Below are 18,885 nucleotides of genomic sequence, written 5' to 3'. Positions count from 1 at the left end.
AAATACATTTATGTATTTAAGAGGCACCCATAAAATAAACATACATTCACTAACACATACAAATATATGTGGAGTAAGGGCTTTCACAAAATCTCATGTTTTAAAGTTTCACTAGTATTACTTTTACTACCAGTATAAAGTGATATATCATTGTATTGTTTCACCTTAAAGTGTAACTAACTGTAACTTTTGAATGAAGAATGTTTTTTTGTCTTACAAATAAAAAGTTGAATTCATAAGCAATAAAACTTTCTCCTGCTCAATTCAATACACGTATTACACTTTTATTACACCATTTAGTTGATTAGTCAGTCAACAGAAAATTAATCAGCAGCTATTTTGATATTCAAATTAATCATTTAAATCATTTTTCAAGCTAAAATGCAAAAAAAAAAAAAAGGATGGCTCTGAGTTTTTAAATGTGACAATTTGCTGCTTTTCTTGGTTTTACATTATAGATAATTGAATATTTTCTGGTTTTGGACTGTAGGTCGGACAAAATAAGATATTTGAAGAAGTCACCTTGTGCTCTAGAATATTGTGACATAGTTTACTGTTTTCTGATGTTTTATAGACCAAATGATTAATTGAGAAAATAATAGGCAGATTAATCAGTTATGAAAATAATCATTCAACCTCCAAGTCGAGAATGATTCATTTAGTTCATTTAGGATTTTTGATTGAATCTCAGTCTTCAGTAAATGAGACTTGCTTAGATGTTTTCACCTGTTTAATTTACTTGGTGGACTGGTTAAGAAAAGTTTCTTATACCAAAGGGGTTGCTAATTGGTGGCTATTGGTAGTGTAACCAGTAATACAGTGATGGTGGCTGGACAACTGAGTGGACCACTGGTATTCAGACGAAGTTTCCTTATCAAGTCAGTTGTATTATCTGCTCTTTGCTCAGGTGAGAGTAGGATTGAAAGGCAGCTTAAAGGAAAGTTAGGTCAGGGATAGAGAATGTCGTCCCAGTGAACTGATGACGGCACAGCATGGCACCCACTAGAGGACTCTTGATGGGTCAAAACATCATTTAACATGAATGCTGAGCTTTCATAGGAAAACTCACAAGCTCAACTTTACCACATTTTACTATGTATTGATAACTGGTAAGTGTGGTACCACCTCCTATTATATATAACCGCTTGTTATTATGTGACCGATGTTTCGTACTTGATGAGACATCATCAAATTCCCTCTAGTGAAGAAGGCCATGAGAGAGTCGAAAGCCCCTGAAAAAGCCGGTAACAGCTGAAAACATTCGCACCCGGGGCATGATGGGAAACGTTTACCTCTAACACAATAACACAGCACACAAACAAGTTTTTCTTTTGAAAATACAATTTTACTCTATTATGTTCATACAACTGCTTTTATTTTGTTTTTAAATAGGATTTTCACTGTTGAAGGAAGATAAAACTCAAAAAGCAGACTTCTCTCAGCATTGTACACATACTGGCAGTTAAAGTGAAAAATAAAAACTAAAAGAAGTTCAATATACAACACATATGATAAAAAACAAAACCAAAAACAATAACACGTCGAGCTCTATATTCGGGCATTCATTCATCAGAAAACTAGAAAATGATACATTACAGAGGGAAGTAAAATAACACTGGAGCACTTTTGGCATTCTCAATCATAATGCTCCTCCGACATTCTTTGTTTTTATTGTATTTTGATTTGCTCAGCACCTATTAAGTCAAAATTAAAAACTTAAAAGATATACTTTGATCCCTGGCTATTGCTCTCCATCCCCTTCAGACTTTTTTTTTTTTTTTTTTTTTTTTTAGGAAGTAGGTTAACTCGAGAGACTCAAATTACTGTTTGACTTTGGATCAACTTAAATGTGCAGATAACCTTGGTGAGCATAAGGTAGTGTTTGTTTTATGTCTTCTATAAAGCATTGTACAATCACATTATTTACATATTCAGTATATTACAGCGCACTCTTTTTACTCTCAGTAGCTTGTATGGTGCGATCGATGCAGTGCTCTTTCTCTCCTTGATGGAGAGGGCCCCTTCCTGTCCCCCTGTGCTTCTGTGACTTATCTATTATCCTTAGATTGGTATACGGCAGGTATTAACTGTAAGTGGGTGATTCTGAGGCAAAGACGGGGCCTTTGTGACGGGAGTTAGTGATTGAAGTTTATAGGGAGTCGGGGTGTCAGTTAGCTCTTTTGAAAGACTGTGATTCTCCTAAATGCACAGGTGGAAATGCATAGTTATTAATATTAACTGCAATGATTTCATTAAGAGAAGAGTTGGCTTTGTTTCTGTGATACAGTACTGCACCTTTGTGAAATGATTCACCTGTTTGGAGGGAAGCTGTCGGGAAGTTTGGGTTGGTTGTTCTTGGTAGGCACATGGTTGATTTTTAAGGTTGCAGGCAGACATGGAGTGCTGCTTTAGTAGAGAGGGAATCAAGAAAATGGCTTCACGTCGCAGTCCATTTCTACCTGCAACGATGTGCAAGATTTCCTACTGAACACAAAGTCGTGCCTGATACTGAATCCTGCCCTCGCTACCACGACTCCAAGCTGAAGGGTAGGGTTCAGCTTGTTAGGGGGTCGCCCCATCAACCCCTGACACCTAACACTCATGAAAATCTAAGCACCTATTTCGTACGTTTTCTCTGAGTAGGGTAGTTAATGTAGGACTACTGGTCTGGTCCACTTTCTTTCATTTTAGATGTCATCTGAATCAGATTATACGTTATCACTTGACTATTACAAGCTTTGTGAACGTGGGCCTTGTGTGAACTGGATGTAAGCAACATGACCGCAGCTCTATCAGCTGAGTTAATGCAGCGAGAGTCACTCTGCCTACCGAGTTCCAGTCAGATCTGCATTTAAGCACAGGATGCCAGGCGTAGTAGGCTGACCCAAGATCAACCATTTGACATTGATCTGGATAAGGCCCTGTGTGTTCTTGTGGGCTTACAAGGCTGTGATATAGATGGGCTGTTTTTGAGGCAATGTTGTGCAGCATTTATTCCCATATCTTCTGCCTAGTACAGGGGATGTTGCTCATTGGCTAACTAACTATTTTACTGAGTCACAATACTGAGAATACAGTGAAAGTCCCTGTAAATGCCTCCAGGCAGCAGTGTCATCACAGTAAAAGGGCAGGGTGATCCTGGGCTAACGCTCCAGCTTGATCACGATACCTGGTCTAGTTTTTTTTTTGTTTGTTTTTTTTTTTTGTTTTTTTTTTTAAACATTGCAATCTAATACATCTCCCCACTGCAGCTTTGTTTTTTATAAATATGTTGGAAACCATCCCCATTGCCTCAATCAACTGCTAATGGATCTGTTTTTTGGCAGACTGATGCGCTGGTCACTGGTGAGAGTCCAGCAGGGGGCAGGAGTGTGAGCGGATATCGTTGTGTTTGTGGATGGCCTGGTCCATGTCCAGAGACTGTCCGTTAACACTGACCTCCATGCAGCCGCTGTAGTGCGCCGACACCAGTGTGGACACCAGAGGAACATCTGAGGGGAAGAAGTGACCATATGTGATCCAGCAGAGAACATGACGGGATGTGTACGTGCTCTAACTGTGACTAAACAGCGAGTTTGCAAACTGTATGATTTAATATATTGAATCTGTCAGACTCAGCAAACATGAATAAACAATTATTACGAAAAACACATGAAGGCATTTATCAACAATTCAGGGAAAGGAACAAAATCTTCTAGGTGAAAGCTGAACCAGTTTTTAGCTGTTGCGTTGAATTATTTACTCAGCTGCCAGCTCTCTACAGCTACACAGCTATAGATCATTGTTATGGTTGGCCATATACAGTACAAGAAAGCTAAGTGAAATGAGACACTCATATACAGTAAATGGCAGCGGTTATTACTCATTCGCTGGGTGAGATTATTTATTGTTGGCGAGGACGTTTTGGAACTTGCACAGACAGTCATACAGAGGACAAAGCAGGCTGAGAGGTTTTAGAGATTAGATCATTTAAAATCAGCTCGACAAAACATCACAGACCTTGTATGATTTTGCGATTTAAAAATCTACATGTGAAAAATACTTTTTGGTCTATTCTAGCCGACTGATACTGGGCTTTTTAAGCTAATACCAATACTGGAGAGTGTAAACAAATCTGATAACAATATATCAGCTGATAATCTTTTTTTCTTTAACAGTAATAAATATTTTTGACAAAACATTTCCTAAATTATTTTCATGCCTATAATGGTTAAAAAATATAAATTCTCAGCTCTAACTGTTGATAATTTATGACATGAATTTATGTTCTCCTCCCTCCAAGGTGCTAAGCATCACTTCCTGCATACTGTGTAAATAAAACCCTTCATTTATGCTTCATTATTCATCCTGTATAAATCAAATCTGTGTAAATTAAGTTTTGCACAATGTGTTTATAAATGTGTGAGCCCTCACCAGGGAGTCCTCCTATGAAGGTGCTGGACTGAGTCAGGAGGTCAATAGAAACCTCTGCATCTTCACTTTGTCCAGACTTGCCATCGACCAGCAGCTCGGTCTGGTTTCCTGAGATCGTCACCTGGATCACATGACTCTCGCCGTCACACAGCGGGACCGGAGAGCTGGCAATGATGACATCACCTGCTGACACTAGAACAGACTGAAAACACACAGAAGGTCAGTTTTCAGACTTAACAAATGGTAAGAAATTTAAAAAACAAGTTTATACATCCAGGTCCAACTTTAATGTACTCACATCTCGCCACTCGTCAGTACCGGGATGATAGTCGGCCAGAGCGATGGAAAGAGGGACGCTGTCTTGGTGAACGAGTGCAAACAGCACTCCGAGAGCAGAAGTTGGACGCAGGTTCAACTGGACACTCAGGTTCTGTGATTCTGAAGTGAGGAGAACAGGAAGAGAGAGAACAGCAGGTCATGAACTTAATCGACAAACAGAGATGAAGCAAACTGTTGATAAAAGTGTAAGTGAAGATGGAAACTCACATTCACTCAAACAGAGTAAACTAACAACTTCAGGAAGAATCAATTAGGTAAAGTTATGTAAGCCCCCGGATATGCTATCCATAACACACACACACAAACACACACGCACATACAAACACTGCACCATAGCTGATGTTGAAGATAGCGCAGCCTGTGCCGGGGAAATACGCTCCAGGATCTTCACTGCTGAAACACTGCATGTTTTCATTGGATCGAATGGTTTCTTGTATCGACGTATCTTCGCCCGTCAACCAGCGCCACTCCTTCATACAGCCGTCCAGACGGGGGTTCACCTACAGACGACGGCAACAGTTGAGAAACGCATACAAAACATTTCTTTTCGAGAGAACACACATACACATTCAAAGACGCACCTGACTGACGAGGCCGTCCTCTTTGAAAGGGACTCCTCCCACCGTGAGGTTGAGCTCATGCATGCCCTTCTTCAGTGTGAACAGATCTCCGTTTACTGCGATCTTCATGATGGCCTCCCTGTCAATCTTTATCACTAGACTCCGGCTCTGTTCCTCCACTGAGATCTGGTGAGAAAAGACATTTGAGAGGCAGGTTTCAATCAGAACGAGCGTTCTTGAGAGGTCGTTTTATGGTTGATGTTGACAAACTGCTAACCTTTCTCCACTGGCCGTCACTGACGATGGGTCCGCTGCTGGTGACTCTGCTGACTATGCCGTATTTCAGCTGCAACTCCAGCTTCCCGTCATGCATTGCAAGGACAATCCAGGAGCTGTTCAGGTGACCTCCGGCAAAGAAGATCACCCCCTCACGATCGTAGGTGCGGAAGTCAAACTCTGCTGAAAAGCTAGAAAAGAAAGAACAAGTAAAGAAAAGTGGAAAAAATGAGAGAAGTCTGTGTATAAATATGTGTGTTTGAAGAAAGAAGGAAATATGACTACAATAAATTAGGAATTCAAGTGAAATAAAAGAAAAATGAAAGGAGAGGGTGGAAGAGGATGAAATGATGGAGGAGAAACAGGAAATTCCTTTTTGTGACTAAAATAGTTTTTATCTTTTTTATCAACTTGGCGCTCAGACAAAGTAGTATTTTCATCTTGGAAAATATAAATTATTTTTAGAATTATTAATTAATTAACTTGATACGGTTTGACTATGTTTGGTAAAAAACACTCTTCCCTTTCAAACATATTTTATTCTCAGGGGTGCTGCTCTCTCACTGTCCCATAAACTGTCTCACTAAAGATAGAAATATGAGGAAGAATGAAGAATTTCAAAAACAGGATTTGATTAAAGCTCAAATCTGAAACTGTACCTGGTCTCTCAACACTTTCAAAATGGAGCTCTCAACAGATGTTCATGTCACACACACGGCAGCACAGACAGTAACGTCATAGCCAAACACACGCTAAAACTAAATAATATGAACTGCAGCAGAGACTCGCTGTTGACTGATAACGTAATGCAGTTTTTCACTTGTTTAAACATTAATTTACCTGTTTTATTTACTGGCAACATGTTGCACACTGTTATCACGACCACCACCTGCTCAAGATGGGACGGATGGTGAGTCGGTCCAGCCCAAAATATATATGACACAGAGTTTACACACCAGGACGTGATCAGCTGTTTACACACAGTTTACGTGAAACCAGGTGATTTTACCTTTTAAGGAAAAGTCTGACAATGTTTTTTTGTAAATCAATTGAGGTGTGGCTCTGCTGTTAATACTGCTGCTGTTTTTGTTTATATTATATTTTAACCTGCAGTGCAGAACTTGCTGATTAAGCTTATCACCGCCAGATAAATCTCTCTGTATTTCACAGTATACAGAGTTTTTAATCTGGTGTCGGGTCTGACATTCTCGTGCTGGCCGGATGAATGCATACTGTGCGTGCTCAATGGGCAGAACATACACGCAAGAGACTTCCGCTAGCTAACTTCCGGTTAGCTCTCAGCTAACTTGAAAGGGGGTAAAATAATTCGATCATGCGACTGTTCTACACTTTCCAAATGTTATCGGACTGAATGGATCAAATTCTGATTGTGAGATTTCATTTCACTGTGGTTGTGTGATACTCAAAACATTTTATCCACTTTTTACAGCCGCAACGGAGTACGCTACAGCGGAGCCTATGACGTAAACATGTGTCAACAGTGTTTTTGTAATTACTCTCGCTGCCAGAGGGGGGAGACAAAAGTCACGCACTCTAACTTTAATTTAACCTCTTTCTCAATATCTGACACACTGACGTGATTCCCGCTCTGTTTCAATCTGTAGGGAAAAATCTAAAATAATAAATTTGAATTAATACAGCTGATAAATATTATTAACCTAGATATGATGACCAAATAAGTAGAGCAGAGTGAAAAAACTGTACACCTGTTGAGTGCAACAAATCACTATTAAAATGAGATGAGAGCTGATATTTGCTATAGAAGTAAAGTGCATTTTGATTACACTAAAAAAAACATATATATTTAGGAGATTACAAAATATTATAGGTGAAAAATAGGGTGGAAAATACTTTCTGGTACCAACCAGGGTTTGTCTGCACCACTGACAAATATTTTATCAGTATTTTACTTTGAGTTTACTTCAATGAACTTAAAAGTTCATCAGGTAGAAAACAAAATACTGTCTTCATCTTCTATGTTTTATTATGATAATGTTTCATGATTTTGTTTGATTAATTTCCAAAAATGTTTGTGTATGCTGTCAATTATAGTTCAGAATCAGCAAAAATAAAAAAAATCGGATATCAGAATCAGTCAAGAAAACTACAATCAATGCATCTCTTAATTAATTCTCTCACCCAGTTTGAATCCTCCTGCGGAAGCGCAGCCTCACCACCGGTACACCGCTGAACATGCGGCCCAGGTAAAGAGAGCGAGAGTTCCTCTTCAGAGGCGTTGATATAAAGGGAGTTATAGGCTGAAGGAAAAAGGACAGATAACTTGATAACAGACAGCTGCAACTTGACTCGTTCAAAATGGTTTAAATATCTAGAACAGAGTTCACATTTCACAACAAAAGGTGACAGCTGGACTACGAAACGGGTCGATAATATTTGCCACAATTAATGTGTTTCACCTTACAGCTCCTGAGGTCCTGGCCCAGCTTCATGCCCTGACGACCGTCACAGTAACAACGGAAACTCCCTGGAGTGTTCAGACACTCCTCTGCACAGACTTTCGCCTCACATTCATCCACATCTGACAAGTGACAGAGTAGGATGAAGAAATTAAAGAGGACAGATGAAAACGATGACACAAAGGGTTACAGAGAAGCAGCGGGTTCATGAAGTTATCAAGAGTCCCATCGGTGGAAAAGGATGAAAAGGATCTAAAAAACATCAGTAGCATGAGAATGAAAATAAAAATCTGATGTGTTTCCTGTCAACATATCAAGGAATGCAAACAACACTTGAGTCAAGTGGTCTTTGACGTTAACTGGGTGGTATCTCTCTACTCCATATATAACCTTACATGGCCATGACTAGGTTGGCTATAATAAACGTTAATTCTCTGAGGAGGGACACTGAGGTTATGAAAAGTCTGGTTTCCACTAGAGGAAAAAACAAGGAACACACAAGTGATTAATGACCGCAGTTTAAGTCTATGAATTCTTTTTATTTTTATCTTGTTGTTCCCGACAAATCTAATGTTGTGGTTATATTATTTTATCATGTTATCTTATGATACCAAGACTGCTATTTTTGCTTTATCACTGGATATCCTTTCATTCCTCGTGTATAAAAGCGCTTGTTGAGCATTTTGGAAAATGCCTCTTACAGCAACTTTATGGGATCAAACTTGTTTGATAAATACAAGGTCAGACTTGTATATCTTGAGCTCTTAACTCCATTTATTGAGGTCTAAGCCTACTTGTATGTTTGGCTTGGGGGTGCTGTTGTGATGGTGCAGATGCCTGTCAAACTGTTTTTCAGATCACTGCATGTTTGAAGCCTGATTTCCAGATTAATCTTGAAAAAACAAACACTTTTCATACATGTAAACTATGTTCTGGGTTTATCACTCCTGACTACTGCAAAAAAAAAAGTCCTTCTGGAAATTCAAAGGATCAGTATTTTGCTCCTGAGATTAATTTTTCTAGGCTTGCAGATTGGATTTGACAGCAATGGACAGTGACCTGTTACCTACTTATAAAGAATTTCTCTCTTTACATTCCTTTCCTGACCTCCGAACACAGCTGCATCAAGTCCTGCTGAGGCTGAAGCAGCTCCTCAGTCAGTTTTTATGAAACTACATGCGTGTGTGTGTGTGTAGCGTACACACTTACCAATGCAGCTCTTGGTTTCATTGTCATAAACATAGCCGGTATCACACAGGCAGTCATAGCCACCCTCCTTATTCTCACACCGTGCTGTTCCGCACACACCTGGGTCTTCACACTCATTGACATCTGAAAGACACATCAAAGTATAGTAGACAATCAACAGCGCCAGCGGTTTACGATCAGGGAAAAATACCAAGAAAACTTGTCGGCTGGAAGGACGTGAACTGAGGAGGTTATGTTTACTCATTAAAATGTGTCGGAAAAACACAGAGTGAGGAACAATCACTGCTTGTATTTGATTTTCTTTTCAGAGACCTTGTCTCCATTACAGAGAGGGAAACTAAAACTGCCTCAAGGCCAGTGCAAGTAAATTTTGGCCATGATTGGTTAACCACTTAAACCAAAAGGATCTTTATATTAATTTTCCCCCAGAGCAGTTTCGAAATTAGATCAATTTTTCCACACTGTGTAACAACACTGGATATATAGCACATACAATATCTGCTTGTTCCAACACTTCACTGAAGCTACATCCCACTTACATTAAGATAAATGTTATAATAAATCTAACACACAATTTTTAATGTCTGTACCATTAAATGAAAAGGAAATTTAAAGTTGACTTCATCATGATTTTATGTCTTCATGTCTGTGGAAACACAGAATGTAGTTTTAACAACAGTTGTTCACCCAGTTCAATTCAATTCAATTCACTTTAATGCCTACACATCCAAGCTGGTGAAATGTGTTACCAGTACAGTAAGTAACAACATAGGTTTGTAATTTTGGACCTGCCAAAGTGTCGATTAGGTTCATGAGTTACATTTGTGTTTTTGCATTTTTCTCAGCTGAACTGTTTGTTCTTTTTGGACTCACAAAGATGAAAATAAATGTCGCAAGACAAAACAAAGCACAGCCTCGGGATTATTATAGAGCTTTTACCTCAAAAACTCTCTGATTCAAAACACTTTCAAATGAACTACGACTAACTGCAGAAATGATGTCCATTTCCACAGCTGATCCTTCATATAAAGTGGATTTAAAATGTCAAAATGGAGACTGAGTAAAGCAAGAAAGTTTAGTGATGTGATTTCAGACATTAGACCACATGTATCCACAGTATGTCTTGTTCCTTACCATTACAAAAGTGGCGTCGTACCAACATGTAGCCTTGGTGACAGGAGCAGCGGTAACTGCCCATAGTGTTGTTGCACTGATGGTCACACCCTCCGTTCTTCCTGCTGCACTCGTCGACATCTGCAAATAGGAGGGTGGTACAGCATGACATGAGCACAGGAAAATCATCATCATTGGGCTGTGTACAGTATTAGACTGTTTGGCTTGTGTGAAGCTTTCACTTGTACTTGTTATTTAAAATGAATCTATATTGAAAGTTTATTTTTTTTCCCTCAATTCTAAATATGAATTTGATACAGTTTGAAAACCCCCTATAAATTTTTACTTTGTTAAAAGCCTTAGAAATAACTGACACACTACGTCACCGAGTGTTACAGCTCAGTGTTTAGGAGGAGTGCGGTCGTCAAGTGGAAAAGGCTCAGACCAAGTCAAACTGAATCTGTTTTGATTTCCTCTCACAGTAAGGTGGCAGGATGAGTCACAGTGGAAACGTGTGGAATGGTAGCTGTGCCATAAATCAGAGAAGCATGTTCCCTCTCCCTCACAGTGTGTGTGTGTGTGTGGTTACAAATTATGTGCGCTTTCCAGTTCCAGCTTATACACTTAATATTTGTTATATTTCCCCTCTAAAAGTGGAACCCTTGGTCTCACTTTTTCATAAGACATGTAACCTTTCCCTCATATTTATACACAGTAACTGGCTTTCGCCTGCAAAAGAGACACATGGATTCCTGTCGTGACCGTAGTTCCCGTACATGCAGTTCATATTGACCCGACACATCCGCCGCGCGTTATTAATAACAACAACAGCAGCAGCGGCAGCAGCAGCAGGAATGGTTGTTAACAGATAAAAGTGAAAACAGAAACACTAAGACTTGAGGTCAACTTGATTTCAGCACTAAGATGTACAATGAGAGAGAAACAATGATACACAAATACACTGTATGACTCATAAAAGCAATGGAAAGCCAGATCATCAAGCGGCCAGGCCTCGGAGACAGCTGTCAGAGTCAAGGTCGCGGAGATGACTTCTTGCCAGAGATGCTGGATCTGACACTGAATGACGGTGCAAAAATTTAACCTCTACTGAGCTCTAACACGGCGTCCAGCTATATACCCTCTCTCTCATAGTGATGACGGTACCTTTGTCACATCTGGCTCCTGTCCAACCTGTAAAACAGTGACAGAGGAAGTCGCCCTTTTTGTCCTCGCAGCGCACGGTACCTCTGGCGTAACACGGAGAAGGAGAGCACTGGTCTGGAATATCTAGTCGTAGGAAAAAACAAAGACAGACAGACACAGAGAAATAAGCGGGATTATTACTTTAAAATTGAGTCTGTATGTCCTGGATTCAAACAGTGAGTGTAACTGTATCCTGATACCAGACAGAGGAAGGGCATCTCTTATGTTCTGCATATCAGGAGTTCAATATAAATAGCCTAATGCTGGCTAAGCTCTCCTGTGTGAAGATGCCCTAATTCAGTCCTTCCCAGCATACCTGTCCTCCAACTAAAGATCAAACGGATATTCGACTGTCAGTTTTATTGGTCCAATTTTTCTCTAAAATATTTTTTTTATTTGGGCCTTCACTTTCACTCTCAGCCTGTGTAATTGAGCACATGTGTAAATCTTTTCTCTCCCTCATGCAGTTTCCTTTTCCCAGCAGTGGAGTTTCACTGCTTGACAAGTCTGGGCATGTTGCATGCTGGAGTTCAGAGAGAGAAAAAGGACAGTGCCTGGAAAAAACAGGAGGGGTGGGGGGGGAGTAGGAGACAGATAAGCTCTCATGTGGAACGCAAAGACACAACTTTCGAATCAGGCTGTATTTCACCGGATGATGTGCTGTAAAATTCAATTCGCACAGCATAAATACTGTGTCGTAATTTCAACTACTGTGGAGCATATTTATTGTGACTGCGGTGTAAATCAGGAGTTTTAAACATTATCTGTCAGAGTTTACACATGTACATTGACAGCAGATCAATAATGACGATAAGTCTACACTACACATGGGCGCTAGATGTAGCAGCAATCTGTATAAATGACAAGTTCCAGATGAGTGAAGCTACAGTTTGTTTATTGTTTTTATTTAAAGTGCCTATATCATATAGAAAGAGCAAAACATACTGAATGTAGAGGGTCTAAGGACAGAGGGTGTCACATGCAGATTGTAAAGCCCCTCGAGGCAAATTTGCGATTTTGGGATATATATATATATATATATATATATAAATAAAAATAACTTGGCTTCACTTATGAAATGAATTCAAAACATAAACTAAATGTATGGCTTCCAGTAAAGGCATAAGTTCTTTGAACAACTACAGCACTAAAAATACATTTAAATGGCATCATTGGGTTAAATTTACAATGTATAAAGTCATCTTATTGTATTGGGCAATAATTACCTAAATTAAGCCTGAAATAGCACACTGATTTGTGGTTGTAATGTGCACTCATAGGCTGTTTCTCTTTATGTATCTAGATAAAGTTGTCATCTAACTTTTTGTACATTTGTAAAAAAAAAAAAAAAATTTCACACTCAACATTTTACAGAGAAGTTTAGAGGGATCCAACTGCTTTAGGGGGGAAAAAAATGAGGGTAAGAAATGTTTGAAATGTTTCACAAGAACTAAATTTTCTTTCTTCATTTGAGTTTAAATAATGTGTAATTATGTGCTTCGGGGTCTGCAGACTCATGTAAACAGTGTTGAAGACAGCTTTTTAGAAACGAGCGTTACAGCTGCAGTGAATTGGAAAATATCTGTATAAGTATCAAACATCTAGATATTACATTCCTGCACCCTGCGTAAGGAGTGCAGTCTTGAATAAACCCAAACAAATGAGCCCAGGCTCCTGGTTTAGTGATGTGATGTGATCTATCAGCAAACAGGAATAACCATTGTATCCTCGCTTGTTTCCTCTGCTTTCAAAAGGTCCCTTCACAGCATGTCTAAATGTAATTTATGTAATTTAATAAAGCACACACTGTGGCCCACCCACACTGTCTGCAACCACAATCTTGATTCCGATAAGCCCTCCGCGATTTATACAGCAGCAACAATTGATGTCACATAAGTACAATTGGGAAAATGTGTTTTAATGACTCTATTTTTCTGCAGAACAAACAACACGCAAAACATTTGAGTCTGCAGTTTGCAGACACAGGGGATGGGAAGAGGGAGGAGTAGGAAGATAAACACTGTCCTCTGTGCTTACATTGAAATCAGCCTTTGGTATGTGGAAATATGCAACCAAAACTATAAAATGGTGTCTGCTCTGCCCATAACATCCCATAAATGGAAATAGTGGAATGTCATGATCTGCTTTGATACTAGTAAAGCAGCCACCGCCGGGCGCGACGAGACAGGAAACTGATGGGCAGATTTGTGGTGATAGAGAGATAAAGATGGTGAGAGAGACAGCTGGTGTGCTGACAGATCGATAAAAAAAGAGCTGCCGTATCTTTAAGTGCCACGATTCTGCAGCTGAGTCATGGAAACCCCCCCCCCACCCCGAGGTTCCTCAGCCAATAGCAGTAAAGCCGGGTTGGTGGAGGTTTGTTGTATCCTGATGCAGCAGAAATTCTGTGCTCCACTCACGTCAGACCTTTTTTTTTTTCACATCGCCCCCTCCGCTCAGCCGGCTCACGAAGAAGAAGCTGGTGCTTTCACCCGGAGAGCGAGTGAGAGAGTATGTGACGACAGAGGGTGTGTCACTCATTCACCAATGTGCGGCGTCACTGTAGCAAAGTGCTGCAATGTTAGTCATAGATACCTGGGCTCACGCACATACGGCAAGCTCAGGGCCACTTTAAAACCATAGAATCAATTACGTACATCACGCTGTGAGAAACGGAGAGAGATGCCAAAGAAATTCAGCACCTTTTCATCGTCTCTCTTTCTCTCTCCTTTGCTACTAGGAGAGTCTGTGCCTGAGTGTGATGCAGAGCAGCGATACTGCAGTGCAGCCCAACCCCGCACTACAATAGGTCCCCCTCTGTGGATGTAATGACACTATTGCAGTAGAAACACAGAGATAAATGGTGAGAAAAAGACTGAAAAATGAGAAAGGAAGGACAAGGATCAATCAACCACAGGTCCTGATGTTAAGTCGCTAAACAGATAAATGTTAAAACTTACTGTGGACACATGTGACCAGATCCTGTTTCTTCTTTTCAGAATCTCCAAACTTGTCCAAACAGCCTTGACAGAAATGAAAATAAAATGAAAGCAAAAGAGATTACAAACATATAATCAGAAAACCAGGTATTATGAGTATAGATGAAAGGTTTTAGCCAGAATTATAACTTACTTAAATACTTGGGAAAGAAGTAGTCCTAAACCAGGGAGAAGAGATGAAAAGAGAGAGAGGGATAAAGTTATGTAGGTTTAGAAACAAAAAATGTAAACAGGACAAGATAATCTAAATAACTGCTTAAAATTAAGAGGGGTGGTTTCTCTTAATACTTGACATAATGTAGGATTTGGTTTCGTTTTATACTGGAGCTCCGTGTTCAAGCTTGTGGGAGTGAAAAACGAATCATAAACAATTATTAATTTTGATTAAGGCATTTAAAACTCTGCATGTGTGTGTTTAGTATCCAAAAAGAGATTACAATATGATTACTCTGTAATCTCTGCATATGTGTGTGTGTGTGTGTGTGTGTGTGCTGTCTGTAATGGGTGCGGCCTTTGCCAGGGGCTTCGTGAGAATTCTCTGCATTCCTGATAGTAGTAGCATCCCTCCCGCCTCCTGGCTGCAGTACGCCTCCACATGTAGGTCAAAATGTGGAGAGGATCTACTGGTGGATGGACAGACTCTGGAGGGGACAGACTTCAGAGAGCCGTTGCTGCAGTAGGAACTATATGCAGCAGGATAAAGTCTCTTGTAAAGTGTCAATAATCACACAAAAGTCTGCTGAAGCCAGGAACATGTTACTTGACATAAAGCCTCTTTATAACCTTGATTTGAAGTGACAACTGATTTGTGAAAGTCAGTCAGGATCAATTAAGATCTAGTAACGATCCAGGACTACTTTTGGACTGTTACTAATCTTAAATCCATCATAGTACTCAGTTGTGACACTTTCTTGTTGTTTGTTTTTTCTAAATCGAGACCAGAGTCTCATCGCGTGTGTTGCTAAGGATAATCATAAGTATCCAGGAACACCCCGCTCTTCCTCTCTCTGCAGAGCCAGAAAGCTGCAGCAGAAGAAAATGCAGAGTCAGAGATGGGCTCCTTCAGGATGAATAATGCAGTTATGAATGAGGCTGCGCCTTTGTGTCACGCCAACGTAGAAAAATTACACGTAAAGGGGAGGCGTTCTTCTGAGGATGTGTGTCCATGCTCACGCAAACTCCACCAGATCGCACGTCACCCGACTTCACCATCTCCTCTGAACCGAGCGTCACCCGACTTCACCTTCTCCTCTGAACCGAGCGTCACCCGATTTCACCTTCTCCTCTGAACTGAGCGTCACCCGGTTTCACCTCCTCGTCTGAACCCACGCTCACTTTAACCCCCCCCCCCCCCCCCCCGTTAGCTTCTACGTCTCTCTGCCTGGCTAATCTTCACAAATGATCTCTGAGTCATTGATCGCCTCATTCACTCACGCTCCGCTACAATTCACGATGTCAAAACTTCAAGAGTAGGAGCAACTGTTAGGGCATCACCAGCGCAATGCTAACAAACACTCCCTCTGTTTACACCAAAAACTTCATCTGAATCTCTGACTTACGTATCTAGCAATCAACTGTCAGTGTTTACTTGTTGCTAAAAGATTAAACGCTAGAGAGCATGAATGTTCTGTACTTCATGCAATACTTCTTGTCAGCTTACATCTTAAAGAGGTTTGGACAAGAGTCTGCTCAATAAATATCCCAGACTTTAACCTATCTTACTGAGTAACACACACACACACACACATACACGAACACACACACACACTGCACAAAGATGTCTGCTAAAAGACTTAAAAGTCTGCATTCTCAGGCAGTGAATGAATGTGTCTCTTGGCCTGACAGCCCAAGTCTCACGTTTTCTGACACACTAGGTTATTTATAGTTCTGTTTGCATATTCAGCACATGCAGTACATATTCAATAGGCTCATGTATTCACAAGAGGGTACAGACTGATCTGCACATTCATGAAAGAAGCATGGACACTAATCTGCAGTAAGTATGAGTGAGAACACACTGTGTAATGGATTTCATTGGCTGGTAAACATCACATACAGAGAGAGAGAGAGAGAGTGGGGTAATGTATACAGATTAGTGAGGCGATGTGCATGACTGTGTCGAACAAAACACATTTTTCACCCCTTATGTTCATTCTCAAGCAGAAAACAAGTAATCAGCTCCCAGAGAGACAAATCAAGAGGCGTTTCTTTTGCGCCATTCACATGCATTTGTGCGTGAGGAAGAGGAGCAACACGTAGACATACAGGGGACACGGAGCGCGAGTGAGATATTTGGCAGGGACCTAAGCCAAGCAGGTCTCCAGTGGATAGGGCCAAATTTTGGCAAACGGAATATATATTTTTCACAAAGTAATGACACACACATGTGACTGCGTGTTTATGTGTGCATGCAAGTACGAACAGCAGTGAAAGGGTAGCAGTGTCTTCACTGACACTTCATAAACTAAGGCTTAGTCACGCTGACTCAATGTCTGTCACAGAAACAAACAAAAAGGAGGAGAAAACATGCCCAGTCCTTGACATGGGAATAGTATGTGTGCTGACAGCTATCAGTGCTCCGGACTTATTGGAGCATGAACACCAGCAGCTCAGACAATGAATCATTAGTCTAGTGTTACATTACAGTCATCAATTTGCCATCAATATATGCAGGATGTAAACAACCAACCTTGCAACCTTCATGTTAAATGCCATGTACAAGGTGGTAAGAACTGCAGCTTTGGATCCCTGAAACATTATCTCACTGTGTAATTGTGTTTTTTTTTATTAGTTAAAAGACTTCACTAGTACTGCAGTGCCTCAATGGAGAAGAAGCTGGTATGGGTGTCGTGTTTGGGAGGAGGGGGGGGGCGGGGGAGTCTGCATGCAACCTTAAGTGAAAACCACAACTTTTACAGGTGCCATTAATAACTTGTTAGTCTACTTACAGTCTCTGGGTCGTTTTCAAACACTTCTCTGGCCTCCTCTTTGGTGCACCTTTCCTCCACACATTCCCTCTCCAAGTGTCCTTGCTTCGTCTCCTCGAAAACTTGATTTGCTCTCTTGTGCCTGCTCAGAAACTGGTTCGCCTCTTGGGGAGACAGTGAAACTAGAAGAGAAATAAGACTTAATTAACCTACAAGAACGAGAGAAAGGTCACACAACTTTGAAGTTAGGCAATATTTTGGCTCCCAAAGGACGAAAACATAAGCGTGGTTGCGAAACATGCCCCAGCTAAAGCGCCGTTAATGACGTTAATAACTGAGGCATTCATCATCAGCAGCCACAACACAAATGTCAACGGGGACTTAGCGAGCTAGCTAGCCGCTTAGCATGTAATTGTTTACTTACTGCTGTCGGACCAGCGGACAGCCAGCAGGATTAGCAGGGCTGCCGATGAAAGGGACTTTGTCGGGGTCAGCCGCATTGTTCAACCGATGTGTCTGCGCCAAGCTGGAGAAACTTTCTCCTGTCCCGTCCTGTAGTCTCTCTACCCCTCTTTCTAAATGTCACTGCTGTTTGCACCAAGCTAACGTTACTGCGAAACACTGCAGGTATTCAGGTACTTCCGACGTTTTTCTTTTTTTTTTTTTTGATGTTAAATCACTGCCGCGGAGCGCTGCAAGCTAAACTGTCGTGTGTTTCTCACGCATATCGTTCACAACGCAGGCAACGAAGCGACCGTCCTCTTCTCACTGCGGTTCAGCTCGTCCCCATTGTGGTCTGCGCTCCATATATATATTTATTTTTATACCCTCTTCTCTTCTGTGTTGTACCTCTCCGGCCGGACTGAGTCCCCAGTCTGCGGAGGAAGACTTGCACGCCTCTGCTGCTTCAGGAGGGGGAGTCACTGTGAAAAGTGCAGGCAGGAGTTTGTAATGATGCAGCCCTCCAGACACTTCTCCTCATCCCTCCTCCCCTCCTTCTGTGTGCACCTATCACCACACTGGTGAGGCTGGAAAAAAAGAAAGCTGAAAATTAAAGCCCACCGGCAGTGGTGGAAAGTAACTGTACTGGAGTACAATTTTGAGGTGCTTGTACTTTACTTGAGTATTTCCATTTGATGCTACTTTATACTTCCACTCCACTTCATTTCAGAGGGAAATATTTCACTTTCTACTCCACTACATTTGACAGCTTTAGTTACTTTTGATTTAACTCAGTGGATGATGTAACAAGCTTTTAAAATACAACATATTATTAAAGATGAAACCAGTGGCTTCCCAACCTTTTTGGCTTTTGACGTCTTACAAAAAGCAGTGTGGAGTCACCAAATAGTGATTTTTTCCCTCTAAACTTCTCACATGGTTTTATTTCAATAAATGTTCAAATGAT

At 40.7% G+C, this 18,885-nt stretch overlaps 1 protein-coding gene across 1 annotated transcript; it reads right to left on the bottom strand.

Moving 5' to 3' along the window:
• Nucleotides 1-1,323: 1,323 nt before the first annotated feature.
• On the bottom strand, nt 1,324-18,461 carry gas6 (growth arrest-specific 6). The gene is made up of 15 exons (XM_042403877.1): nt 17,902-18,461; nt 17,499-17,659; nt 14,684-14,708; nt 14,512-14,574; nt 11,513-11,635; nt 10,370-10,489; nt 9,236-9,358; nt 8,027-8,148; nt 7,749-7,867; nt 5,590-5,779; nt 5,334-5,498; nt 5,084-5,252; nt 4,712-4,851; nt 4,414-4,615; nt 1,324-3,491 (listed from the first exon to the last, which is right to left on the bottom strand). The coding sequence occupies exons 1-15, from the start codon at nt 17,975-17,977 to the stop codon at nt 3,340-3,342; spliced, it is 1,950 nt and encodes a 649-aa protein (XP_042259811.1). The 5' UTR covers nt 17,978-18,461; the 3' UTR covers nt 1,324-3,339.
• Between the last annotated feature and the right edge of the window lie 424 nt (nt 18,462-18,885).

This window comes from Thunnus maccoyii, chromosome 1 (genome assembly GCF_910596095.1).
Source record: "Thunnus maccoyii chromosome 1, fThuMac1.1, whole genome shotgun sequence".
Taxonomy (NCBI): domain Eukaryota; kingdom Metazoa; phylum Chordata; class Actinopteri; order Scombriformes; family Scombridae; genus Thunnus; species Thunnus maccoyii.
The sequence above is the reverse complement of the archived record's forward strand: the minus strand, read 5'-3'. Positions and strand labels throughout refer to the sequence as shown.

What these genes read in the sequence shown, in the direction of transcription:
- gas6 (XM_042403877.1), bottom strand. Translation starts at nt 17,977, where the DNA reads ATGCGGCTGACCCCGACAAAGTCCCTTTCATCGGCAGCCCTGCTAATC. An exon ending in ACGACGCCACTTTTGTAATG is followed by an intron (nt 9,359 to 10,369) that starts GTAAGGAACAAG and finishes TGTGTCTTTCAG; the next exon opens with ATGTCAATGAGTGTGAAGAC. An exon ending in AGGACCTCAGGAGCTGTAAG is followed by an intron (nt 7,868 to 8,026) that starts GTGAAACACATT and finishes TTTTTCCTTCAG; the next exon opens with CCTATAACTCCCTTTATATC.